The sequence below is a fragment of the Sciurus carolinensis genome, chromosome 4 (genome assembly GCF_902686445.1).
Source record: "Sciurus carolinensis chromosome 4, mSciCar1.2, whole genome shotgun sequence".
NCBI lineage: Eukaryota > Metazoa > Chordata > Mammalia > Rodentia > Sciuridae > Sciurus > Sciurus carolinensis.
This window is the reverse complement of record NC_062216.1, coordinates 66,800,043-66,826,114: the sequence shown is the minus strand read 5'-3', so window position 1 is coordinate 66,826,114 and position 26,072 is coordinate 66,800,043. Positions and strand designations below refer to the sequence as shown.

Sequence of the window (26,072 nt, the reverse complement as noted above, 5' to 3'; positions counted from 1 at the left end):
CAGGTGAGTTAATAAGACCCAGTCAGCGGAGAAGCCCCTTAAACTGCCCTCCCCGCCTCCTGGTACCCAGCGGGATCCTCTGGGCAAAAACAGGACTCTCCCACGTGGGCCCATCTGACCTTGACTGCCAAGACGAATTCCGTCAAGCCAGGGTGGATAAGCACCCCAGGGCACAGAGCCATGGCGGACCTCCATTACCTTCTTCACTCCACAAGCTGTGATGCTGCCCAGTGAAGCCACCCGAGGCTCTTTCAGCCAGACCATCAGGCCAGAGCGTGGGTGGATTTAAAATCCCAGTTCAGCCATGCCTGGAGCTTGCTGCCCTCAGCCACAGAGCCGCCTCCTAACTCAAGACCCCGCCTCCACTTGACTCCCAGGGAAGCTGTGAGGCCCTGGGGCCTGGGTGGGAATCACCCATCTGTCACCTAGAGCTCAGTGTGTCAGGGTAATGGCCCTCAGCATTTTGTTCCTCTGCCTGGGGAGGTGAGGGGGCAGGAAGCAAGTCTCCCAGCATCCATCTCCCCTTCCCACCCAATGAAACCAGGAAGTACATAGGAAAATACAGTCTTTATTGGTCTTCTGAAACAACAAACCAGAAATATAATTTTGCCTTTAAAAATCTTCTGTCTCAGGCTAAAGATACCACCACTGACAAGGCCCTCCCCTCCCCCGACTCCCTTTAGAAAATCCCCAGCTCTGATTTCAGTCCACAAGCCAAAAGAGGAAGGAAGACTGTGCCCCCAGCCTGGGGCAGGCATGTAATCTGATAAGTAGCCCACGCCTTGTGCTGGGGTGTCCTCTGTCCACCTGCTGGAGAATGACCTTCTTGAAGGCTCTCCACGCCCTCCACCCCCCACACTCTTGGAGTAAGGAGGAGTGGGAGGCAAGCTGGGCCTGCCCTGTCCTGCCCTGATCCCCTCCATGGACCCTTCCTTCCAGGTTGGCCTCTTTCTGTGCTAGTCCCAAGGCTCTGACCACAGAGTCAGAAGCCAGCGTGGCATTTCCTGGTCCTCTCTGAGCATGAGGAACCCAGATTCCAGCAGAGGGAGACCTAGGTACTCACCACACACCAGACTTCCAAGGACAGGGCAGGCTACAACAGGGAACAGTGACCCTGAAAACTCGCACAGCCCCGGAGGCAGGTGCGTCTGTCCCAGACAGGACCCCTGGCACACTCCCTACTTTGGACCCTAGTCTAGTGCAATTAGAAGCGCTAGGGAATCAGACTGAGTAGACATACCCCTGGGATAGGAAGTCCCAGCCCTGAGGAATCTGAATAGAATGTGACTGCCTGTCCCTTGTCCTGTCCCTGAAGTCTTATAAGGATATGTTGGCAGTCACTGAGCCTCTGCGAGGGCCAGTGTGCCGTCTGCCCGCCACCTGCTTTCCCTTCGGGGGGCCGCCACTCCTAGAGCACAGCCCAGTCCCAGCCCCAAGGTCACAGGTGAAATATGCTGGAGATGGAGGGGGTGGAGGGTGAGGAACAGCAGTGCTGAGGTTGCAGGCATGGAACTGATGGGTGTCCCCGCTGGCCTGGCAGTGAGGATGCACTCACAGTTCATGAGGGAACACTCAGCGTGTGGCTGGGCTCTCAGGAGGCTGCTGTCCACACATGCAGCAGCTTCCAGGCCTTCCGGCCTTGTCCCTGGAAAACCCAGTAGGAGAGGTGTGAGCAGGTTACCATGGTGACGGCAGGCTCATCCAGCAGCACCACTTTGGCCCATTTTAGGGGATCTCAAAAGAATCCTGTGTCATTGGTTTGTGTTCCTCCCCGAGCCCCATCGACTTGAGAAGACTGCGGTCAGTGAGCAGCTCTGTGGTCAGGGCTAGCTAGAGACCTGAGGGGGAGAGCCTGTCTGCCACTCAAGTTGGTATGGCCTCTGTCTCCATGTGACCTCTGTGTGTGTGTGAGTGTGTGTGTGTGTGTGATTTTAATACATGAGACTATGCTGGTGATGCTGTGAGTGTGTGTGAGGGAATTTCAGTGAATCCTGGAACAGTGTGGTCAGAGTGGTCCATAGCAGATACAGGGACATACTGGCATGTGCCAGGACAGGATGCTGTAATCACAGCGTTGTGTTTCTAAGTGCTGTGTCCAGATCACAGGGTTGGTGCCTTTGCACATTAGTACCAGCCACTGAAAGCAGGACTCAGCTTTCACACTACAGAGGGGCTAACAATACCTTTCTGGCTTAGAAAAGACTCACAGAAATCTATCCCTGGCTCCCATATCACTCCCTCCCTGCCCCCTAAATGCAGTTAAGGTGGGAATGAGCAAGAGATAGGGAGAGTCACCCAGCTGTGACCACCCCCAGGGCAGGAGGGGTGATGGGCGGGCTCAGTCCAGAAGGCTCCTCTTGCACATATGTTCTTTTTTCCAGTGGTCAGAAGCTTAGGGAGAACCCCCAGGTGTTCCAAAGATGTGGTGACCCTAAGAGGAGCACACGCAGGAGCCTTCAGCACAATGTCAGCTTCCAGGGAGACCTGGAAGTCCATGGAGATGGTGACACTATGGCTACACTGCTGGAGGGCTGGGGAGGAGAACGTCATTGGGGAAGCAGTGGCCAGTGTCAGGCTAAGGCAGGGACCATGATGGGGGGAAGAGCCAGCCCTTTCCAGAGCCATCTCTGATGAGCTCTCCTGCCCTTCCTACCTGGGCTAGGTGGGGTGGGCTCTCAGGCCACAGAAGAGATCTGCTTCTGGTCTTCGTGCTCGCCCTCAGGGTCCCCCATCAGGGGCTGGCGCTTCTTGAGCTCCCGGTGGTACTTGGCCATGAGGGAGGCATAGATGCAGCCATAGGCAGCCGCCACCACCATCATGATGCAGACAATGCCGCAGACGACGCCTGCAATGATCACTGTGCCGATGGCTCGCCGCACGCTCACTGGTCGGTACCTCTGCTTCTGGGGGCAGGCTGTGCTGGGCTCTGGCTCAGGCTCAGCCCCAGGCTTGGGCTTAGCGGGTTCTGGGCTGGCCTTAGTGCAGGGTGGCCCAGGAACATCCAGCCCGGCTGAGCTGTTCTCGTCCTCCAGTTGGGAGCAGTAGTTGAACATCTCCATGGGGACCATGCGCATGTCCTTCCCCCTCAGCTCTTTGGGTAGTGTGCAGGCCAGCTGGTCCAGGCGCCCCCCTGCATCCAGGGGAGAAGAGAGGAGGGGCTGAGTAGATATCCAGAACCTGGGATCCCTCTCTCCATCCCTAGGACCCCAAAATGGAAGGCCCAGATTATAGTTCAAGCAATGCAGTTAATCTTGGAATCACTATCTAAAGAATAGGAAGGGGAGGAGAGAAACCCACATTGATTGAGCCAAGTACCACAGTGGATGAGTTACAGACATCATGCCTTCTCAGCCCCAAGAAGCCAATGGGAAATGGATATTATCATTATTACCATTTTATAGAGAAGCTCAAGCACCCCCCTCCTGGGTCAAATTGACCCACAGGACGATAGCAGTGCCAACCTGGGGAAGATGCGCAGGAAATGTCAATGTAAGGAGAGTCAGGGTCCCTGCTCAGACTCCAGCTCTGCTTTCTCTACCCCTGAATCTGCCTGCTCATGCCCATCTGAGAACCCATAACACCATACTCAGCACAGTATCTTATCCCTCCCTCTCACAAAAGGGACAAATGTCAAAAGCCGCTGCCTCAGCCCCTTATCCGAAGCCCCTGATCCTCTATACAGGACTTTCGGTTGCCTGAGATGAACTCCCTAGCAGGGAAGGAAAACATCGAGCAAGAAAGTTCTCCTGTCCTTTGTTAGAACAGTCCAGTGTTCCCACCACAGTGACTCTGGTGCAAGAGCATCTTGGGAGGGAATCCCAGAGACAGGAGGCTGCTGCTGCTGAGGATGCGTGGGTGGTGACGGGCAGGCTCTCCATGCCATCCTCCTGATGGTGGTGAAGCCAGAGAGGACCACAGGGAATATAAATGCAGAGCGGGGTGAGATGCAAGAGACAGTCGCTAGGGAGACTAAGCTGCCTAGATGTCCCTTAGGAAGCAAAAGCTGGATTTTGGCCTCTTTTCAGCTTCCAGTGAAATCTAGATGCAGGCAATAGACACCCTGCTGAATGCTGAATGGACTTGGGCTCCAGCCACTCCGTCACTGCCAGCTCCCTCTCCTAGCTCAGCTGCCACAAGTCTCCTCATTCCATAGACATCAGTCTTACCCCAGGATGCTGACGAAAAGATCCCAGGATTTTTTTTTTTTTTTGAAGGAGTGCGAGGTTGAAAACAATTCAACTATTGAAAGAGTCTGAAAAATGTGCGTTCTCGCTCCAGACCCTTTTGTGTTGGGAATTCCATTCTTAATTACTGCGTGAAAGGGCAAGGATGTTTCCTCGGGGTGGTGCATTGGTCTGGATGTGCAGACACCTTGTCTCTAGCTGCCCTGTGCCACCAAACCCCTGGGTCACTCAAGTCCAGTGAGCATGCACACAGTGCCACCTCTGCACATGAGCTGGTGACTGAGAGGAGAGCCACCTGGTTCTCCTGCTCAGGAGAACTGAGGTTGGAACTTGTTTGTATCTTGTGAAAATTACTCAATTACATATGAGTCTTCGTTTTCTTAACTGTAAAATAAGAATCTATCTCAATTAAGCTGCTAGCGGGATTAAGATAGATAAAGGACATGAAAAAGTATTTGCAAACTGGAAACTATACAACAGTATTAATCATTATTTCTCCACTTATAAAAACAAGAGAAATTATCATAGTGACTAACATTTCACAGCACTCCATAGTTTGTAAAATGTTTTTAATTAACTGACACATCAGAATTGTTTGGGAAAAATTTAGTTAGTGACTGGATAAAAAACAAATAGTAAGGCTGGTGAAATGCATTAGCATTCTTTTCACACAGTTCAATGTTGATTCATTCAGCAAACATTCATTGAGCATCTACTTTGTGCTGGGCACCAAATTGCATCTTACCAGTATTAGCAGAAAATGAGCAAATAAATGAGAGTATGCTGGGCACTTTTCAAGATATTTTATATGCATGGCTTTTTTAAATCTTCACAATGATTCCATAAGAATCATTCCGTAAGATAAGTACTGCTTTTCTCCTCATTTTACAGATGATGCACTACCACAGAGAGGTTAATCAACTTTCTCAATGTCACACAGTTAGTAGGTGGCAGGGTCAAAATCCAAACCCAGATCTAGCACTTTAACCACTGTGCTTACTTATTTGTCCTCCCTTTCCATTTTATTTTATTATTTTATTGAATCATTTCATAGGTCATTGCAAAATTTTCCCAGATTAAATAAAGGCAGAAGGGAAACAAAGTAAAACCAACTATTTGGCTTTTTCCCTCCATGCTAGAGATAGAACCCAGAACGTTGCACATGCTAGGCAAGTGCTCTATACTGAGCAATTCCCCCAGCTCTCACTTGGCTTCTTCTTCTTTTTAAATATTTTTTTAGTTGTCACTGGATCTCTTATTTTATTTATTTATATGTGGTGCTGAATACCGAACCCAGGGCTTCACACATGCCAGGCAAGTGCTCTACCACTTAGCCACAACTCCAGTCCCCACTTGGCTTTTTTTTTTTTAGTTGTAGATGGATACAATACCTTTATTTTGTTTATTTATTTATTCGTTTATGTGTGGTGCTGAGGATGGGACCCAGTGCCTCACACATGCTAGGCAAGTGCTCTACCACTGAGCCACAACCCCAGCACCCTCACTTGGCTTCTTATTAACAGTTTTGATAACAAAATTTCATGGGAGAGGAAGCTGGCATCATCGTCCAGAGGACAACTGGCTGTGCCTGTAGATTTGTTTCATTTCACCTTTCTGTAAAAAGTGGCTACTGAAGAGGCAGCAAGCAGTGTTATTGGGAAGAAAGGTGCGTTTTTGAGTTTCTTCTGTGGCGTCAGGGAAACACAGAGGCAGGCCTGGTGGGATACAGAGCCCAAAGAAAAGCATCCTCTGTTCCTTATTAAAACGACAAAAGTGAGATCAATTACAGTGAGAAAGAAAAATGAAAGCTGGACGCAGAGAGGGGGACTCAGGAGAAAGGGGTGCAGTGGGGGAGGGGAGAAGCGGCCTCTACTTACTGGTAGGGAGAGTAATGGCTTCGCATTTGGGGGTAAGGTTTGTGACTCTTCTAGACTAGGGTCTCTCTCTTCTTTCCCCTGACCTCATCCCAGCCACCAGGAAAGACTCCGGCCAGGGGTGACTCCCCCCAGTCTCTGGTGCCCGAGCAGCACGGGCTGTGCTCACCTCGGTAGGAGAACCATTCCATCCAGTGTTTGAATTCTCGAAGGTTACAGTCGCACTCCCAGGGGTTGTCCCCAACCTGCAGCAGTTGAAGGCTTGCCAGGGGCTCAAACGTCAGTCGGTCCAGGTTCTGCAGGCGGTTAGAGCGGAGAGACAGAGAGCGCAGAGCCGGGAGTCCATCGAAAAGCCCAGGGGGCAGCTGGGCCAGGCCGTTGATGGACAGGTCCAGGTGGCGGAGCAGCGGGCAGTGCTGCAGCAGGTCCCTGTCCAGGGTCCTGATGCTGTTATTGCGTAGCTGCAGCTCCGTCAGATTCGTCAGGTCTTCAAAAATGGAGCGGGGCAACTGGTCCAGGAAGTTGTTGGACAGGTCCAACCGCTGCAGGCTGGACAGGTTGGCAAAAGCCCAGCTTGGCAGGGCACTCAGCTTATTGTTCAGGAGCAGGAGGGTTCGGGTGGCAGCGGGCACATCCGGAGGCACAGCAGTGAGACCCAGGCCGCTGCAATCCACCTCCAGGCTGCGACTGTCACACTTACAGGAGAAAGGGCAGGTGGGGAGGGCCTCCACAGCATATAGGGCGATCCAGCAGGTGATCCCTTTGGGGAGGAGGACCAGACAGGTGGGAAAAAGCAACAGGCTGGGAGTTATGATTCCAGCTCCTATTCCCTCTTTCCCAGTTCATACCATAATGGCCTCTTGGCTTTATCTCCTTTGGCACAAACCAAAGCCGATGCACAAACATTTATTAACCACACAAAAAGGTAATTAACAAATCTGGAGACACTTGTATGCTAATGGACATCACACAGTGCCAGCAGGTCTTTGCCTTGCCGCACATCAGACAAAAGCCACTTCAGTGGAGTGTGATGCTGCTGACTCACAGGCCTGAGCCCAGAGGACAAGCCATACTGTCCATAGTGATGGCCTTGCTCACAGACCTCTGCTGGTTGACTTACTTGGGAGCAGTGATCTCTGACACCATAGATGTTGGCAAAATAAAGGACATGAGGATGTCAGAGAAGGCTGCTCCCATGTTCCTCTCTTTCCAAAAGACAAGAGCCATGCTGGGTCATTGTCCTCTGCACCTCACCCCTACCTGGAACTGCATGAGGGAGGCTAAGGCATTCTGTGCATGGAAAGGGAGATCACAAAAGGGCACTCCTAACTCTGCCCCCATTTATTGGAATCCCACAACCAAGATGGGGCCAATATGAGGATTAGGAACCAAGCCCACCTAGGGTCCTGTTCCAGACAGCATCATAGGAAAGGATAAGATGCACAACCCCACTGCAGTATTGGCAAGTCATGGGACCCAGGACAGGTTCCACACTTATTTTTATCCTAAAGTTACCCATGCTTGTAGCCTGGGTTTCTGTTCCTAGCAGCCTCAGGGCAGCATTTCTGAATGATGAATCAATTGACAGAATTCCTTTCATGATCCCATCTTTTGCTCAAGACTCCTTTGAGTGGCAAGTATGGGGTCTGGGCTGTGGAAGAACTGGGAGAAAAAATCCTCAGAGAACAATCCAACAGAACATCGCATTCTATTGTGGAGCAGGCCTTTTCTAACAGTGACCTTGAAACCTCCCTAACTGTCCTCCTGAATATCAGAGAAATATGCTCACAGTGAAGAAAAAAGGATGAGCCCAAAATAGTTCAGCCACAGGAGGTCAGCTTCAGCAAGCCAGAGGAAAGACCCCAGCTAGAGAACTGGTGAGGTGTGGACCCAGCACATAGCCCTGTTGGTACCACCCAGAGAGCTAACACCACAACCTGGGTGCCTGGATGGGACAATCTTGAGTCTCTGGTAGGTCACCCAGGGTCCCAAAGGGCAGGACTTGAAAGAACAAGATGACCCTGTCCCCCACTGAGGATCAGTGACAGCCCAGAGATGCCCTGCGAGACTGACACCTGAGCCTCTCTGTTCTTGATGAGAAATGGGCCCTGGCTTGGTCACAAAAGCCAACTGAAGACCTCTCCCAGCTACATGAGGTCACCACCCACCTGTCAACTCTCTGAACCCAGGTCAACCTGCCATACCCCACCCCCTCCATGCCATTTGAACATCAAAGAAAAAATATTCAACCCCTCTGACTTCCCTCTTGGAAGGATGAACATAACTATCCCCCTCCCAAAGAAGGAACTGGCAGCAGGACAAGGTGGGAGCCTTTAGAAAAGAGCGACTCCTTTCCTTCTCCCCACCCCCACCCCAGAAACTCATAAAAGCTCTAGTGACAAGAAAACATAATCCTGCATTGCAAGGTGTTGAGTGATCCTAGAATGAGGTTGAAAAGGGATCTGAGTTGCTCAGGGATCAGCCACTCTCACCTGGTGAATAATTCAGGCTGCTTATGTCGCAGGGCAGCTGGATCACAGGCTTATTGAGGCTGGGGAGAAGTCAGGCAGAATAATGTCCCTCGGGGCCATTTGTTACCTCTTACCACGTAGCCTGGGGCAAACCAGGCCTTGCAGACCTTGTCCCTTTCCCTCAGATGAAGAGAATGCTCAGGTTTTCTTTTCCCCTGAAATCCTATGAGGGTCGTCATCGTTAACATTTACACCTCAGTGTGCCCAAGCTCAGGAGAATGAATCCAGTCCCCAAAGACCCCTCCAACACCACACCCCAAGAGCCCAGTAGTTCTTCTATTTAGAATTGGGAAGACTGAGGCATAAAGAGCCTAAGGCGTGTCCCCAGGTTCATCCAGTTGGTGACTGGGGAGGACAGCTCCCCATTAGATATCACAGCTCAGCCTGAGCGGGTGCTTGTGGGTAGGGTGGGGCAGACTTCTAATCCAGGCACAGTCTGGACACACTCAGGTACCATCCATGCTATTTAAAACTCAGAAAGCCTGACCATTCTCCAGCAGAGTTCTTCTCTTATTTACTCTCAGAGAACCCAAAGCATTGGGAAGGATTCAACAGACCTACCTAGGGAGACAAAACCAAAGGTCATGACTTCCAGCTCCTGGTCCAACCACCAAAGCTCTCAGCAGTGGCTCTTTCTTTGACTTCCCTGGATGCCGTTATCATGGGCATAGCCTGGTTTCCCAGTGCAAAGGCTTAGGCATCATGGGAAGGTATGTCTGCAACCTCTCTGCAGCCTCCGAAGTCTCCCTCCATGCTGGGCTAAGCCCCCACCCCACCCCGACTGTGCCCTTACCCTGTGGCTGGGACATACTCACAGGAGACCTGCCTCCACTGCAGGGCAAGCCTGGTCCTCTGCTCAGGGCCACTACCCGGTGCCAGCATGGTGAACCCCACGGCTCTCTAGGCCCGGCAGCTCTGGGGAGAGAGGAGCCCCTCAGGGTGCTCTGCCTGTCAGTCCTGAGAGAAAGAAAGAGAGCTGGACCCAGGCAGGTGTTGGAGGCCCCGTTCCAACCCAGGGGTTAGGAAGAGGGCCCAGGTGTCTCTTTACACTTCTTGTTCCCTCTCCTATTCCCTTAGCTATGACTCCCTAGGTGTGGGGAAAGAGAGGAACAAAAAAACCAGAAAAAGAGAAGGCAGGAAACCTTCAGCCTCCCTGGGGTGATGGGCAGGGGCAGCCTTGGGCTTCCTTGAGAGCCCTCAGACCAGGCTTCAGGTTGGAGGATGCAGGAATTGCCACCTGAACTCCCCAACGTCCCCACCAGCCTCTCCTTGCCTCTTCTTGACCTAGAATGGTAACCTCTAAAATGTTTTCATTGCAATATGGTCTCCTCTGTCTGGGCTTTCCCACATCACAAGTGGGGAAATTGAGGCACATCTCTCCTAGGTGAGCAGAGTGAGGTTTCAGGACACAGCCCCCACCTATGCTTCTGGCTTCCCTCACCCCAGTCCCAGTCTCACCAGTTCCCCCACCCAACCCTATCACTGCTTACCATGGCCCAGGAGACAGAGGCCAGACCCTTTCAGTGTCTGCTGGCAGGTCAGGTGTGAGCTGTTGGGTGGGCCCCTGCTTCCGCCTCCACAGTCGCCTTGGAGGTGAATTGCAGTGCTCCCTCTTCCGCCAGCCAGTCTATAATAAGACTCATCAGCTCAGGGGTTCATGCTGCAACAGCTGCTGGCGCAGGAGAGACAGGGCCATGGAGGAGATGGTGAGATCACAGAGGGCTGGGAACAGGCCAGGTGTGCAGACAGCAGCTTGCTCTTCTAGGGGGAAGAGGAGGCATTCACCCTTTCTAGGGTCTGCCCCAACCCTGTGTCTCTGAATGGGACACTGGCCTCCTCTGCATTCCCCTTGCTTCTAGATGTGGCCAAGAACTGTTATAAGGGAGGCCAGAGCCTCCATCCTGCCAGCCCCATCAGAGGCAGAATCTCCCAACTGGTGGTGGGAACCAGTGGGGGCTTGGTTGTGAAGACTGTGCCAACACCTCAGCTCCCTTTGGGTGCCCAAAGAGCACGGTTGTGTCATGTTCCCAGAATTTGACCTTCCTTGTTTGCCAAATTCATCACCCCTGGTAATTCCTGGTTGCAGCCTCCCCCTCCCACCTCCCGTAGGCTAGTTTAATTCTGGGAGCCTGAGAACCAATGGCAGAGGAGATGATAGCTGAGGAGGTGGATGGAGCCGTCAGGACGCTGGCTTGCCTGCTCAGCTGGGAAGCATGCTGTGGTTTCCCCTCAGGCATTAGGATCTTGCTGAGGTTCCTGTTGCCTCCCCCGTCCCAGTTCCCCATCTTCTCCTCCCACGTCCCCCAACCCTCCTTCCACCTCTGGCGGTCCTCAGGTCCCTGCAGTGGGTCCTCAGGAGGTCCCTATGCTTCTATGGCTTGTGTGGCCCCTGCAGCATGGCAGCTTCTCAGGAGTTAGCAGCCTTCAGCATCAGTTCGGGCTTTGTCTTTCCTCCCCACTTCCTCCATACAGTGAGGACCAGTTGTGAAGGGCCCAGCAGGGGAAGACAGAGTAGGTCACCTTACAGCTCAGGTGTGGGGTTTGGGGAGCAGGTCATCCTCACGCTGCTTTTTTGGGTGGGTCCTGCTCACTCAACAGGTGGAGCAGCTAGGTTGTCATTCTCCAACTGCTCTCTCAAGGCCACGTTCCTATAGCCTCAAGCAGGGAGGCTCTGGGTGTGAATCCTGTCTGGTCATTCCTTCAAACACACTCCTTACACTCTACAGGTCTCTGCTTTCTTAACTTTAAAAGCCATGGCCTTGACATTTACTGGGTGGAATTTTAGAGTTAACATGTACTAAATACACATCACCTTGGACTTAAGCCATGATAGATGTGAGAAATGTCCCTTCCTCATTGGGAGGGGTCAGCAGCAGGTCCATGGGACACCTGTCTTCCCTGGTCCCAGCAACTTCACACTCTGGGTTATCTCTTATTCCTGAGTACGTGGCACCTGAGCTTATGCCAAGGCTGTGAATTGTCATGTGTGCTCATTGTGTGACATGCTCACACACACAACCCTCACGGACTTGCCTTCATAGGTGGCAGCACCCATTCCCACTGTGTCCCTCAAGCTCCACCCTTCAGAACACCAATCAAGAACCTTGCAGCATCTGTGAAATAGTAGGCAGGTCAATGGCCACCCAAGGTACAGACGTGATGACCAATGTGCCCAAGGTCATATAGTATGTCAGGGACCAGATTGCAGGCTTCTGAGTCAGGCTGTTCAACCACTCCCTGGTGACTGTCGCCCAGCAAAGACCCTCACAGGGAGATGCTTATGTTTGCATAGAGTAGGCTGTGCACCCACAGCCTCCCAGACACGTGCTTGGAGCTCTGTCCACAGCACGTGATGCAAACACAGACGGTGTGGTTGGGCATGTGTTAACACGCATGCCTGCACAGGTGCACCCACATGTGCCACCAAACACATGCGCACACACACGTATACAAATGCAGGCCTTGCTGGCAGCATTCCAACTCTTCTCAGATGCCAACACCCAGGCAGCAGAGTGAGATGCCTCCCTGAGTGCCCTCAGCAGGCGGAGGTACAGGGACACTGCCTGCCTAGAGGAAAGACCTGGAGAGATGGCCCCCCTCTGGACAGTCCCCAACCCAGGACATTTTCTATGCACAGCCCCATATGGCACCTGGAGAGTCAATCCAGTTTCTGTCCCCCCTCCTTCTGATTTCCTGAAGGAACCAGGCCATGGAGAAAGTCTGAAGCTACACTCAGGCCTGACTTCTGCCTGAGGCTCCTGCCCTCCCCCAGCAGGTTCCTCTTTCCCACCCAACTCCACTCAGGGTCACCCCAACAAATGAGCCAAGGGGGTGACCAGCAAAAAGGCATTCAGTGGAGAAGGGACCTTGAGTACAGGGCCTGAAGCCCCATCTCCAGACTTGAATAGGATGTCCATGCACAAACCAGGGTAAACAAGTCTCACAACACAGACCCTTATCATTGTCTGGCAAGGTGGCAGGACACTGTGACTAGTATGCTTTGGAGAAATGTGATGCAAACAAGCTCCCGATCCATGAGGACACACCCGGTGCTCTTCATGTAGCTGATCCTGCATTTTTGGGTCCCCTGGGCTTTTTTTCTGGACTTCAGAGACTCCCTGACCCACAGGGAAATGTGGGGGGAACCAGCACTTTCCTAGGCCCTTAATCCTCTGCCCACACACACACTTCCAAGCAAAGGACCCCTTTCTGCCCCCAGAAGAGCACAGTCTCCTCAGGAAAGGGGTGACCTACATTACAAGACTGGAAAACAGCTGCAGCAGGAACTGGCCGGCTGCTGGAATAAATTAACAGTCTTCCAGGGGAGTCCCAACCTGGGTGGGGAATGGGGGACAGAAAAGCACTGGGGTCCTGCCAGAAGAATCCCCTCTGGCAGTCTCACAGCCTCGCCATCTTGGAGCACTAGGCCTGCTCTGACTGCTCACCTGGGTTTTGTCCCAGAGACAGAGACCAGAAAGGAGCTGGGACCCAGTAGGACCCCTGGGACTCCCTCAGTGGGTTCCTGATTTGAGAATATGGGGTTGAGGACCCCAAGAACTCCCATGAAACATGGGTCTTTGTCTCTAACCCCTTGTTACTCAAAGTGTGGTCCATGGACCTACAGCACTAGTCTAGCCTGGAAGTCTTAGAAATACAGATTCTCAGATTCCACCCAAGCAGATGGAATGAGAATTTGCATTTTAACAAGATCCCAGACAATTTTTATGCATATTTAAGTTTGAGGAGTATTAGGCTGGTACCTCCCAGACAGGGACAAACAGTCACCCAGGAAGTAAGTCTGGTGTGTCTCTGGGGCCAGACACCAGGCAGGGAATGGCATGGGCCTGAGTGAGCCTGGAGGACCCACCAGGCAGCTACCTAGTGCCGAAGCCAGGGCCAGGGCAAGGGCACCGACTTTAGTATCTCTTTCAAGAAGGCTTTGCCTAGAGAGAAACAGTAACCAGAGTCAAACACCAACCCAGTGTCCTTAATGCTCACACAACTCTCTCTGATTATTATTAGTAACACCATTTTGTAGATATGGAAAACTGAGGCACAGGAAATTAAGTGGACTTGAGCCCAGAAAGGTATGAGGAAACATTTACCTAAGCTTATGTAAATGGGCTCTGTTTCTGAGCCATCTGGTGACAAAGTGACTGACTTGGTTGCCCTTATAAGCTCCTAGGTTCATCCTGTTCTCATCTGCTCACACGTGGAAACTTCTGGTACAGAAAGGTAGAGGCAGGAACAGGGAGGTTTGTACGGAACTTTACTGTGTACCTGGCATTTCCTCATCCACTGTCTCAATGGAGCTGTGTATGTCCCCATCCTACCCATGGAGAAACAAGCTTTGTGGCTTGCTGAACTAAGATGCAAGCCAGATCACCCTTGCCAACCTCCCCTCTTTCAGTAATGTCGACAAGTCCTGGGAAGCCAAGATCTTTCGAGAGACGGTGCCCTCTAGAAACCTTTCTGGTCAGGATTGGGTGCTAAGGTGAGAGGGGGTAGGCTGGAAGCTCAAGGAATGCCAGCACTGGGGGAGGTATTGAGGGAACCGGAGGCAGCAGGAGGAGCAGAAGGCTCCACGTGCTCCAGCCCAACTGAGTGGGCTGCTGCATCCCCTGGAGACTTGGAAGGTGGGAGCTGCTTCCCCCTGGAGCACCTGCCTCAGCCACCACCACCACCCCTCCCCCAGCTTGGAGTAGTCTGCAAGTACTCATTCACTGCAGAGAGTCAGGGTTAGGGTGGCAGGGGTGCACTGGCCCTTTTCATTTCTCCTACACATGGAGAGTATCCCTCCAGGTAGGGTTGGCTCAGACAGCTAGAAACCAACCAACATGCCCAGGTCTGGTGTCCTTCCTCTGTCATCATCCCTCAAGTCAAGCATCCAAGCCATGCAGTCATCGTGCCCCTCGGGTCTCCTGGGCAGGTGTGTGGACCTTGCTGTGTGCTCCCTCCCCTTATATCTCCCCTGGCTCAAGTGTCAAAGGTCAAGGACTCAGGACAAGACCTATGCACCCCCTCAGAATAGAAGACCCACAGAACTCAGAAGCAAAAAGAGTCTTCACAGTCTACTCTGCCACATCCTTTGTTCTGCAGAGACAAAGATTCCAGGGCTAGTGAGAGGCAAAGACAGGGCCAGGAGCCTGCAAGGGCAGTGCCCGCCCATCCCTCAGAGGGTTACAAGGGAGGCTGGGCAGCAGGTTTGAGCCCTGAGCAGAAGAGGCATGGGTTTCTCTATGGTAGGGACTATAGGGAGGTTGCAAGTGTCCCTTAGGCTGCTGCCACCTGTCTGGCCATCAGGCCCTTCTAGGAAACATTCCAGCTCTCTTCCCTGCCCATCACCCCCTAACACACGCTGCCCAGGCAGAAGGAAGCTGGTTCTAAAACAATCTCTATATTTGTAGTTGGAACAGATACATACCCTCCTAGTTCATTTCAGAACACCTGCCCCCTTCTCACTCCCAGCTTCCTACACCCTCATTTCCTTGTCAAAATTCTCTATTCCCAAAGGGCACCCTGGGGAGTGGAACAGGGAAGCCCCCTGAGTCACCTGGGCTGAGATGTGAATGAGCTGGAGTCTATTGAAGCCCTGGAGCCAGCTCCTGCCATTGGTTGCCTGAGGTCCCTAGCAGGGGCAGGGGAAACCTGATCTAGGGTTAGAAGGAGGGAGAACCATAGAGGGGACACACTGCCTCTGACTGGAATCCTTCCTCCTCTCCCCACCCACAGAGCTCCCCAAATACCCCAGTCATTGCATGAACACCCCTCCTCCACTCCCGAGCTGCAGCACCCCCCACCCCATGTGGCCTCTTGGCCCTGGTGCCTGGGAAATGGGAAGAGCATTGGCTCAGACTGGGCCTTAGACCCTGCTTCCAGGCAAACCCCAGAGAAACCAGATCGGTTTCTTAAGAAGCCTCCCCTCCTTCTCCTGCCGCCCCCAGGCCTGGCTTTCCTGGGCTCCCTCTTTCGGTGGTGCCAGAGACTTTCTGCCAGTGGAGAGGTGGGGGTGGGAAGAGCTGGGCTCTTCTTGGCGGCACCTAAGCTGCTGTTGGGTTTCCCTACCAGCTGGACTTCCCCCGCCCCTCACCACGTGCTCAGCTCCCTCCCTTCCCCCACCTGCTGTAGTTATCTAAGCTGCAGCCCTGTCAATCTGAGTCACACGAGGCAATGCCCAACAAGCCCCGACAGCCTGGTGCCAACATCACCACCGCCACCCCTGGTAATGCAGACAGCTGGGGGTGAGGGGCAGAGCAGCCAATTGGAACCCAACCCCAGGCCTGCCATGCAGGGGCTGCATTTGAACCACAGTTTTCTGGTCAGAAGCCAGCAAAATTGAAATGGTTCTCAGGGGTACTGAGAACCACTGTCCTGCTCCAAGTCTGAGTATCCATCCCCTGAGAATGAGGCAGCCAGGTAGTCATGGCCTCACTGCACACGGTTCTCCTAAGGCACCTGATCCTTCTGCAGCAAAAGGCAGGCATGCAGCCATGGGACACCAAGCGGGTTCTCACAAGCCTGGCTTCCCTGTCTGACCCTCAAGTGGGATAGAAGCAGCACCTGGGCTTGCAAAGAAGGGCTGTAACATTCTTCCTCCTTGCCCACTTCCAGCCACACCCCCACCAGTGAGGCTTCACCCATAGCTGCCCAGTCTAGTGTCCAGTTGGGGAAGAACCCTTTGTACCATGTCCAAGGACAGTCACCTGAAGGCCAAAAACCCGACTCAAGGCAACCTGTAAAGAGGCACAGGTCCTGTGATCTCTTCCCATGCCTCACTCAGAGTGGCCCTCCACCCTGCCACCCTCCACCCCAAGACTTCCTCTACCAGCCTGTCACCAGCACCTGACTGCCGTCCCACCCATCTTCCTATAGCACCCAAGTTCCTTGGGGCTGCCTGCATGGAACCAGGCATGCAGACAGCACAAGGCTCTTGGCTGCTGCTCCTCGTGCTGCAGGGACCGGTTTCTATGCCACCCAGGGTTGATATCTGGCACCAGCATTGTCCTCCTCCCCCTTTCCCTTCCCTCCCTGCCCGCCTTTCTGGCAGAATACACAGCTCAAGTCCCCAACACTGTGGGGTCAGAGTTTCCAGTGTTCTGTACCTTTGGGATGCCTGGGTGTCTGGCTCTGAGCAGCTTCCCCAGCCCCAGCAAGTGCCCCAGGCAGGAGGCACCCGTTGCTAATTGTGTAGGGCCAAGAGACCCAGCAAAGATGGTCCCCAGTTCCCATGCCCAACCACCGTGCATCCCCCTGACCCCCATTCCTTCCCACCAAGTGCTCACACTCACCTTTCCTCGTTGGGACCCTAAGCCCCTTAGATCAGGCAGCTCTAAAATCCAGACATGAGCGCCAAGCGAGCCCGGTGGGCTCCGGATGCAGAGTCCCGGAGTCCCCGGTTCATCGGGAGCAGGGAGCAGGCACGCAGCACCCAGTACCGGCGGCGGAGTGCCGGCGGCACTGCGTTGAAAGGGGATGGGGCTGCTGGGTCAATAACAAACTGAGAAGGAAAGAGGGAGGGACTGAGGGAGACTGATAAGAGAGAGGGAAGAGAAGGGAAAGGGAGGAGAGCGCGCGCGTGTGCGCAGAGCAGAGAGCCAGAGCAATGGAGTGACAGCTGGGGGTACATCTGTGATGACAGCGGCAGCGGCACACACAGGCGCGCGCGCGCCCAGGCGCTCACGGCCGCGAGGGCAGCGCTCACCCTTGCAATGCTCACATTTCAGTGGAATAAAAAAGCGCCTGTGGATTAATCGGTTCGAACTCCGGGGAAGAGGAAAGCTGTTTTATCATGTACCTCCATTTTACTTCCCAGGGCTCCCCCTGGCTGTCCCTCTCCCCTGGCTGTCCCTTTCTTCTGTCTCTCGCTCTTCCCCCTTTGATTTGGTGGAAGAAGGGCAAGACCCAGACGACAGTCAGCGGATTGATTTTGGTCCCTGAGGCCTCCTAGGAAGCTGTGTCTGTCTCCTGTTTCAAAGTCATGCAGGGCAGTGCCTCCCATCCTGCCTGTGGGAGAAGGAAAAATCCACCCCTCTCTCAGTGGAGTCTGATTCGTTCTGCAAGAGGACCCCTGAGGGTGCGCAGGGATGCTGAGGCACCAGAGGATCTTCCACAAAAGGCTCCTGAGCCCCACAAAGTCAGGTCATATGGTCACACAGAGGTCAGAGAGCCTCAAAGCATGACTACCCAGGCCAGGACTATTTAGAGGAGCACAATACCAGAGCAGGCAGGCTGGGAGCCTTGGGGCCCGGGCTGCCTAGTGAGCACACCAGCAGCCTCAGTGCCCTGGACAGAGCATTGTGGGAACGGGAGGCAAGTTCAGTCCCTGGCTTCACCCTGCTTCTCCAGGATTCTCGCTTTTTTTTTTTTTTTTTAATATATTTTATTGCTTCTTTTTGGTTATATCTAATGTAGGATTCATTTTGATACAATTTTAAAAGCATGGAATATCATTTGCTCAAATTCAGTCCCCAGTATTTCCCCTTTCCCTTTCCTCCTCCCTACCCTGTTCCCTTCCTACTAATCTTTCTGCTATTTACCTTTAGATTTTCTTTTATTTTTTTGTTGGTGTCTTGTGTGTACACATAATGGTGAGATGCAGTGTGGTGTATTTATGTATGCACGGAGAAAAATCAGGTTAGAGTCTGTCCTCTGTGCTTCCCTCATCCCATCTCAGTCCCCTTCATCTAACCCACTGCTCTTCCTTCTTTTTCCATGAAACCCCCCACACTCTTTTCCCTCCCCCCACCCTCTCTTTTCCTCCTATTTTGGACTAGTTCATGCTAAGTGGAATAAGCCAGACTCAGAAAGCCAAAGGTGGAATGTTTTCTCTGACATGTGGAAGCTACTCCTTGCTCTTATCCAGAAGGGGAGAGGCCTGCAAAGGGAGAAGATGGTAATTCAAGAGCTCAGAGGCCTCTCTCCTGACCAATCAGGACAAAGCAAGTCAGAGAAACTGATATTCCAAGAGAGAAGGAAGGCGACCGATCTGAAGGCAAAGTAAGGCAAAGACTAAATCAGAAGAGGAGCCAGGACCTACTTCCCAGCTGGAGCATGGACCTCCAAGTGACACTTCATCAGCTCTCTGAGAGCCTCCTAACCAGCAGATGGCTCAGCATGGGGCATCTTGGGTGTCCCCATATCCTTCTTTTGTTTCACCATTAGGACTGGGGCTGGGGGTGAAGGACCCACCTTGACTCAGGATGCTCCTGTACCACCTTTTCTGTTCCCTCTGTCAGGTGACCCCCCGCACAGGCAGGACTACTGTCCCTGGACAAGTTGAGAACCTCCTTCACCTCCTGGGAAGTCCCTGCTTCTCACCGTGCATCCTGTCCTTCAAGCAAGGCAGGCTGCCACCTCTCCCAACACTCCCCATCTCCCCATCTCATGAAAGTAGGTCTTCCCTGAGTCTCAGTGCTCTTCCTGCCCATGGGTGGCCTCATCCTTCCTTAAAAACCTCAACCAGAATGTCACCTCTGTTACAAAGTGTCCCTGCTGATTTCCCAGGTCTCAACCTTCTTCTCTGATCTGGGTATTTTCTCTGGGCCACCCTCGTGGTTCCTTTTACTTTTACTTTTACTTTTCTCTTTTTTGGTTCTTTTTAGTTGTATGTGACAGTAGAATCCATTTTGATACAATTAAACAAGCATAGAATATTCTAATTAGGACCCCATTCGTGTTGATTCACATGATGGTGGGATTCTATATGGGGTATTCATATGAGTGCACGGGAAAATAATTTCAGATTCATTTCACTCTTTCCTTTCCCTATCCCCTCCCTTCCCTTCATTCCCCTTTATCTAATCTACTGAATATCTTTACTTCCCTCTCCCCCTTACTGTGCACTAGCATTGTGAGGTGGTTTTCTCTGGTGTGGTTTCTTCTCCATTCCTGTATTGTGTCCTGTTCCAGAAGAGGGACCCTGCCTCACCCAGTCCTCATCCATGCCAGTGCCTTCTTGTCTTAACTCTCAAGTAGATAATAATAGCTAGGTGTTTGGCTCCGCAGCCCTGGGTCTCCTCATTTCCTGGAATGAGCAGGTGGATTGAGGTACCTGGTGTCCCCTAGCCCTGGCATTCTTGACTCAGGTATTGACTGAGCATCTGCTTGTGTTTTAGAAGGCAGGCCTCTCCCACCCTGCCATTGGGGTCCAGTTGACCACACAGGGCTGGGTTAAGAGGATGAAGATCAAAGCAGATGCAAAGGCTAGGAGGGAAGAGAGCGAGTGTCTGACTCTTGGAGATCATGGCCCTCCACAGAGGTCATTCTGCATGCGTGAACTTGTGTATGCATGCGTGTGTGGTCATGCATGTGTGGTCGTGCCCGTGCGTGGGGGTGGCTGTTTTGTTCTCCTGTCCTGATGACAAAGCAGCACTGAGGTGCCAGCCAGAACGTGGAGTGAAGATGCACAGCTTGATAAGCCGTCTGCCGCCTGAGGCCTTATTGAGATGCTTTGCTAGGTCGTGGTGAGGCACAAGATCAGCACCCTGGAGAGACAGGGAGAGAGGGAGGGGATCCAGGCAGACTGAGGCAGGAGGCTGGGATCTGTCCTTCTCTATAAGGCTGTAGCCAGCTCCCTGGGAACCAAGGTCAAGGTCTAAAACAGCCAGGCACAGAGCTGGAACCCTGGGGGAACCCACCTGGAAAGGTCTAGAACTCCCTGTCTCTCCTCACCAAGAGTTCTGTGCTCCTCTGCATACACAGTAACAGCACAACTCCTGCAGACTAGTGGGAGACGCCCAGGGTGATCTTCCTCCCAGGTGAGGCTCCAGCAAGGACAAAGGGTTAAGCTCTCTCTGTGCCTGGGGAGGAAAAGCACCTTGTGGTGTGGGGCAGGGCTTAAACAGAAGGATTTGAAATGACTAGAGGCTGAGGTAGGAGGATCATGGGTTTGAGGTCAGTCCCTGCAATTTAGCCAGGCCCTATGCATCTTAGCGAGATCCTGACTCTAAAGAAAAAATTAAAAGAGGTCGGGATAGTTAAATGCCCCTGAGTTCAATCCCCAGTACCAAAAAAAAAAAAAAGATGAATAATTATTTGAAAAAGGAAAGAGGTGCAGGCCCATGGGCATGGCGAGCACAGCTGACCCAATGCCAAAGAGATTTCCATGTTCCCTAATCACTATCTTCCCTCCTCTACACCAAGTCCTGTTTTCAGCATCTTATAGTTTTTACCAGGAGGAATTTCTTCTTCACGTCTCACTTAAATCTCCCATTTCATTGTTGATTGCCTCCAAGTCTTCAAGAAATTCTGAGCATGACTTCATCTTTAAGATTACCAGTCCAGTAGTAGCAACAGGGCAGGGCTCAGTAGGGAGGAAGGAAGTCCAGAACCTCAGAGGCAAGGGACAGTGAGTCTTGTAGAATTTTGCTTCCTAGTCAAGTGACTGACTCAAATTGACTTTATTTATTTAGCCCAAGAAATGTGTATTGATCCCCACTATATGATAGATATTGTACTCGGTGCTCAGAATGAGAACTCAATCCTTTTGCCTGCCATAAGCTCCATTCCAATGGAAGGTGAGATAGATGATAACAGAGAAATCAGATAAATCATGTCACTGAGAAAATAAAAAGAAGGACAAGACAGAAAATGAATGGTGAAGAGAAGTGCTGCTCTATCTGGGAAGGCCAGGGAAGCCTATGCCAGGAAATGATGTTTGAGCTGAGATCTGATGATAAGAAGGAGCCATGTACAGTTCAAGGGGAACAGCATTCCAGGGAAAGGGAACAGTTGGTGCAGGTGCCCTGGGGTGGGAATAATCTCAACATGTTTGAGGAAGAAAGTGATTCATGCTGAAATCAGAGACACCAGCAAGGCTGGTTCATGTGGGGTCTTGTAGATCATATTACATAGGAGTTTAGATTTTGTTTTAGGGGTAATGGAAGGCATTTAAGCAAAGAAGTGGTACAATTTGATCTTCAGAAAGATCACTTTCATTGCTGTGTGGAGAATGGATCACAGAGAGGCCAGATTTTGAAGCAGGGAGACTTCTATTGCGTTAATCCAAGCAGGAGAGAGATTGGCTTGACCAAGGGTGATAACAATGGAGGTGGAGAGAGATGAACAAATTTACAGGGTTCTGAAACCACGGTCAGCTGAAGTTGGGTGGAATAAGGGGAAATGATTGGGTGGAGAATATGTCTTGAAATGGCAAAGTCTCAGGGAGGGCCAGGGTTTGGGAAGAAAGCCCAGAGTTTGTTTTTGAGCATGTTAACTTTGAAATGCCCATGGGTGACCCAGGTGGAGATAACATGTCAGTAGGCAGTTGGAATGTTCCAAATTTTGCAAAGGATTCCCAGGTACAGGGGACATAGAGCTTGCTTTGGAGGAGCTGATGATCCAGCCCAGGAGATGGAACCTTGTAGGAAGAACCAGTCCTGTGCCCCATTTCCCCCATTTCTGCCCACGAAGTTAAAAATCTGACCTTCATTTGGGAAGAATTAGCCCCCACCTTCTCCAGGCTCCTTATGTTAAAGCCATACAACTTCATTCAGCTCAGAAACTTCATGATTCTGTAAGACTTGACCCTGAGCCACCTGAGGATAAAGGTAGAGCCTCATTCCAGGAATAATCGGAGACCTCTTTGACCATGGAGTGTAAGGATGGGGTCAAATATGCTTCCTTATGGTTTTAAGCATTAGTACAATTCCCCTCTGACAATGTTTAGAAGGGTCATCCTCTTTCACTCCGCCTGTTTCTATAGAGAAAGGAATTTGTGTAAATGAATATCAAGAGGAGAGAGAGGTGGCAGCCTTAGGGAGACATTAAGTGGCAGGAAAGTCCCCAAGCATCCCCTCACCTGCTGGAGTGTGCCCTGTCTGCATCCCTCCTTATTGTCATGAGCCAACAAATAGGTCCCCTATCCCCTTCACCCCCAGCCCTATCAGCCACCTGGACTTTGAAGCAACAAAGAAAACCCCGAAGAACTCAGATTCTCCCACGTCACTGGAACCGACCAAGTTGGCTGGCCAGGACCAGCTATGGGATTGCCTGAGATTCAAGGGAGCAGAGAGGCCTCTGAGAACATTGGTTTCTTCATCTGCAAACTCAGATTAGCTCTGGCACCACACTGTCCAACGAGGTGACCATCAACTTCATGTGGCTATTTACATTTACATGAATTAAAATTAAATAACATTTTAAAAATTCACCTCCTTGGTCTCACTAGCCACATTTCAAGTTCTCAGGAATGCACCCTGTGGCTCCTGTTTGGGACTGCACAGATAGAGAGGATCTCCATCATCTTAGAAAGTTCCATGACACAAAGATGCTTCTGAACAGGGTTTCCAAAATATAATCCCACGATCTGCAGTGCAGCATCACCTGTGAACACACTAGAAATGTAAATTCTCAAGCCCTACCCCAGACCTCCCAAATGAGAACTCTGGGATGGGGTTTTAACAAGCCTTCCAGGTGATTCTGATGCACACAAACTTTGAAAAACAATGCTCCAGTCTGGAATAGTGGACTCACACATCATCTCTCTTGATCTAATTCTACCTTTTTCTAGGGTAACTATAATCATGACTCAGTTTACACCTGAAGAAATAAATCCAGAGATCACAAACCTGAAAAATCCAGCCAGAACGCTGGCCCTTTGTCCTTCCCCTGGTCTCTCCCCCACCTTACCATTATGTTTCTCTAGGCTCTTTCCAGCCTGAAGATCAAACTGAGGCAATTCTGCATCTTGTATAGTACTGGAACTCCAGTGCATTGTGGAAGAGCCAGCTGGGTGCCAGGGAAGTCAGGATGATGGCGATGGAAAATCTCTCCCATGGCCTCTGGGGTGACTTGAGAATTTCTCATGCACGTGGTATAATGGTTGAGAACCCAGATCTATGTGCACGATACAGAAGAGAATAACAAAGTTCAGAGTGGAAGAGAGGCTTGTCCGTGTTCTGCAGCCCAGTCCTGACTGTCAGGACTGGAATCCAGGTGCAGAGAGTAGAGAGATCACGAACCTTAGAGACAGCTGGGCATGGGGGTCACACCTGTAATTCCAGCAGCTTGGAAGACTGAGGCAGGAGTGATCATGATTTCAAGGCCAGCCTCAGCAATTTAGCAAGACCCTGAGCAACTTAGTAACCTTAGTGACCCTGTCTCTAAATAAAATATTTTTAAAAGATCTGGGGATGTGACTCAGTAGTTATTTAAGTGTCCCTGGTTCAATTCCTGGTACCAATAAAACAAACCTTAGAGACAGACAGGGTTAGAGCCTGGTTCTGTTATTTTCTAGCTGGGTGACCCAGGCAAGTGATATAACTGCTGCACAGCCTCTGTTTCCTTTGCTTGGAAAGTCTGAATAATAGTCCAGGTCTGCTGGGGGGATTAAAGAAGCGCATGCCTGTAAAGTGTCTGACACAGCCCAAGTACCCAACTCATTTTTATATTGTTATACCAGACACCAAGAAGTTGGCCTACTTTTTAAATTCTTTTTCTGTTCAATATAACCTGCCTTTTCTGTCTATTTGGCCCCAAGTTTTCCTGGAGCTCTTTGTCCTGGATTTCTCTTAGTGTGTGAGCAGCTGCTTGGATTCTCCGAGCCTACTTGGAAATCAAAGAGGCAGGGATGGCCCAGGTACAAGGTGTCATCAAAAGAGTAATATTTGTGCACTGAGAGCATCCATAGTTTCCTGGGAACTGCCTGTAAATCTGGGTAAATCTGATCAGGATTTTCAGCAAAAAGAGTTTTTATCCAATATGGTGAAGACCCTGAGCAGGAATTGGATGTAAAAGAGGTTGTTACAGGAGTAAAATCTAAGTAATCCTATGAGGTGCCAACTCAGAATGGACTTGAGCTCCAGTCTCTGTCACTTTTGGTCGCATGATCTTGCACAGTTGGCCTCTGTCGTTCCATCTATGAGAATGAGGTGAATGGAACTGCCCACTGTGTGTACCTAGCATTCCCAGGACAAGTCCATCCTGACTATTCTCTGAACTGGGAGCCTCGTCTCTCTCTCTCTCTCTCTCAGGACATTTTCTGGCATTGTTCTTCCTGTGGGGAAGACAGACACTGCCAACCTGTCTTCTTTTCTCCCCCCACCCCTCCCACTCCCCAAGAGCCTCAGATTCACACTCTGCCGTCTGACTCAGCCCTCCATCCGTTCCCTGCCTGCCCGGGTGCTATCCCCCCCTCAGTTCCTGCTGATGCGTCTTCTCTCTCTAACTTGATTCTATTTTTTTCTCTCACTCTCTCTTCCCTCCCACCACCCCCTCCCCAAAAAACACTCCTCTGGCCTTGCCCTCCTTCCTGCTTCCCTATAGCGGTAGGTATCCAAATGAAGGTGGAATTCCTCCAGCGCCAGTTCTGGGCAGCCACGGAGCAGGTAGGTGATCCTTCTGGGCCAGGCCAGGTATAGTGGATGCAACAAGATCTCCATGTGAGGCAGGGCCTGCCTCTCACCCACTGCCTGGACCCTTCCTCAGCTCCATCAGGAGCCACCATGGGGTGTATCTGGATTCTTCCTTCTCTACTCCTTGCAGCTCCCCCGGTGTGCAGGCCAGGCCTCCATCTCCGGTCCCAGCCCTCCTCACCCCAGTGCCCTCTCACAGCTCAGACCCAGTGGCAAAGGGCAAGTCACGGCATCCCTCTGGGCATGGCATCCCCCCAACCCCCACTGCCCCAGAGCCACACAGCATGCCCACCTGTGCAATAGGGGCTTTGTCTCCGTCCTCCCTTTCAAGGCCCAGACCCACTGCTGTCCAGGCCCGGAGAAGCTAGATGCCTCAGGCCTTCCTCTTCCCACTGCCCTTCTCCTCTCCCTCCCCAGAGCTCTCAGCTTCTCTGGGCTCCCCAATTGTCCTCCACACATTCCTCCATTATGAGGCCTCCTCCATTCCTCCATTCCCCATGCACTGGCTGCTGGGTTCTCACCTCAGGCACGTTTAGGGTGAGCCACCAGGAGACCCAGGGCCACCCACCCCGTGAAGGTCCCATGAAGCCATCTCAGGAGGCTTCCAGTGATGCTGCCCACCCTCTCCCCACACTAAGTACAGCAGGCCTGTGGGCTGCAAGGCCACCTTAGAAGAGCCTGACCTCCTCACATGGAGATCAGGCTGGGTCTACCTCTCAGTGCCACACACCACACACACCACATGTAGGCCCTCCACATGCAATACACACACAACACACAGCACCCATGCACACAGACCACATATATACCACACACGTGTGCTCTCCCATACCCCACACATGCCACATGTAGACACTCCATACACAACACACATGCCACATACACACCACACACGGTGTAGTACAAATACACACAACACATACATTGCACATGTATACCACACACAGCACATTCATGCTCCACACATACACATGTGAATCCTCCACATACGACACACACCAATCATACTATACACACACGCACACACATGCCTCACACCACAGACATGCACACACACCACAGTAAACACACTTGTACCTCTACCCATGTATCCACATGCCACAAATGCACCACACAATACAACATTCACAA

General features: G+C 51.7%; 2 protein-coding genes across 3 annotated transcripts in view; one reads left to right on the top strand and one right to left on the bottom strand.

Moving 5' to 3' along the window:
- Window positions 1-26,072, top strand: part of Cacna2d4 (calcium voltage-gated channel auxiliary subunit alpha2delta 4) — a 98,924-nt gene that overhangs the window by 57,101 nt on the left and 15,751 nt on the right. Inside the window, exon 27 of the mRNA XM_047549684.1 lies at window positions 24,853-24,914. Within this exon, the coding sequence (XP_047405640.1) occupies window positions 24,853-24,914 (62 nt within the window). The remainder of the gene's footprint in view (window positions 1-24,852; window positions 24,915-26,072) is intronic.
- On the bottom strand, window positions 614-17,204 carry Lrtm2 (leucine rich repeats and transmembrane domains 2). Of its 2 annotated transcripts, none has more exons than XM_047549416.1 (5): window positions 16,878-17,204; window positions 10,080-10,350; window positions 9,405-9,546; window positions 6,228-6,818; window positions 614-3,130 (listed from the first exon to the last, which is right to left on the bottom strand). In XM_047549416.1, exons 3-5 carry the CDS (start codon window positions 9,469-9,471, stop codon window positions 2,676-2,678), a joined length of 1,113 nt encoding a protein of 370 aa, XP_047405372.1. In that variant the 5' UTR covers window positions 9,472-9,546; window positions 10,080-10,350; window positions 16,878-17,204; the 3' UTR covers window positions 614-2,675. The 2 variants fall into 2 exon arrangements, with proteins under 2 accessions (XP_047405372.1, XP_047405371.1); XM_047549415.1 differs by having other exon boundaries at window positions 10,080-10,258.

Bases quoted from the DNA above. Each gene is read 5' to 3' on its own strand.
- Lrtm2 (XM_047549416.1), bottom strand. From the start codon at position 9,471: ATGCTGGCACCGGGTAGTGGCCCTGAGCAGAGGACCAGGCTTGCCCTG. The intron at 6,819-9,404 runs GTGAGTATGTCC...TCCTCCCCAAAG, and splicing joins GCAGTGGAGGCAGGTCTCCT to GGATCACCTGCTGGATCGCC. The intron at 3,131-6,227 runs GTGAGCACAGCC...CCCTGGATGCAG, and splicing joins GGAATGGTTCTCCTACCGAG to GGGGGCGCCTGGACCAGCTG.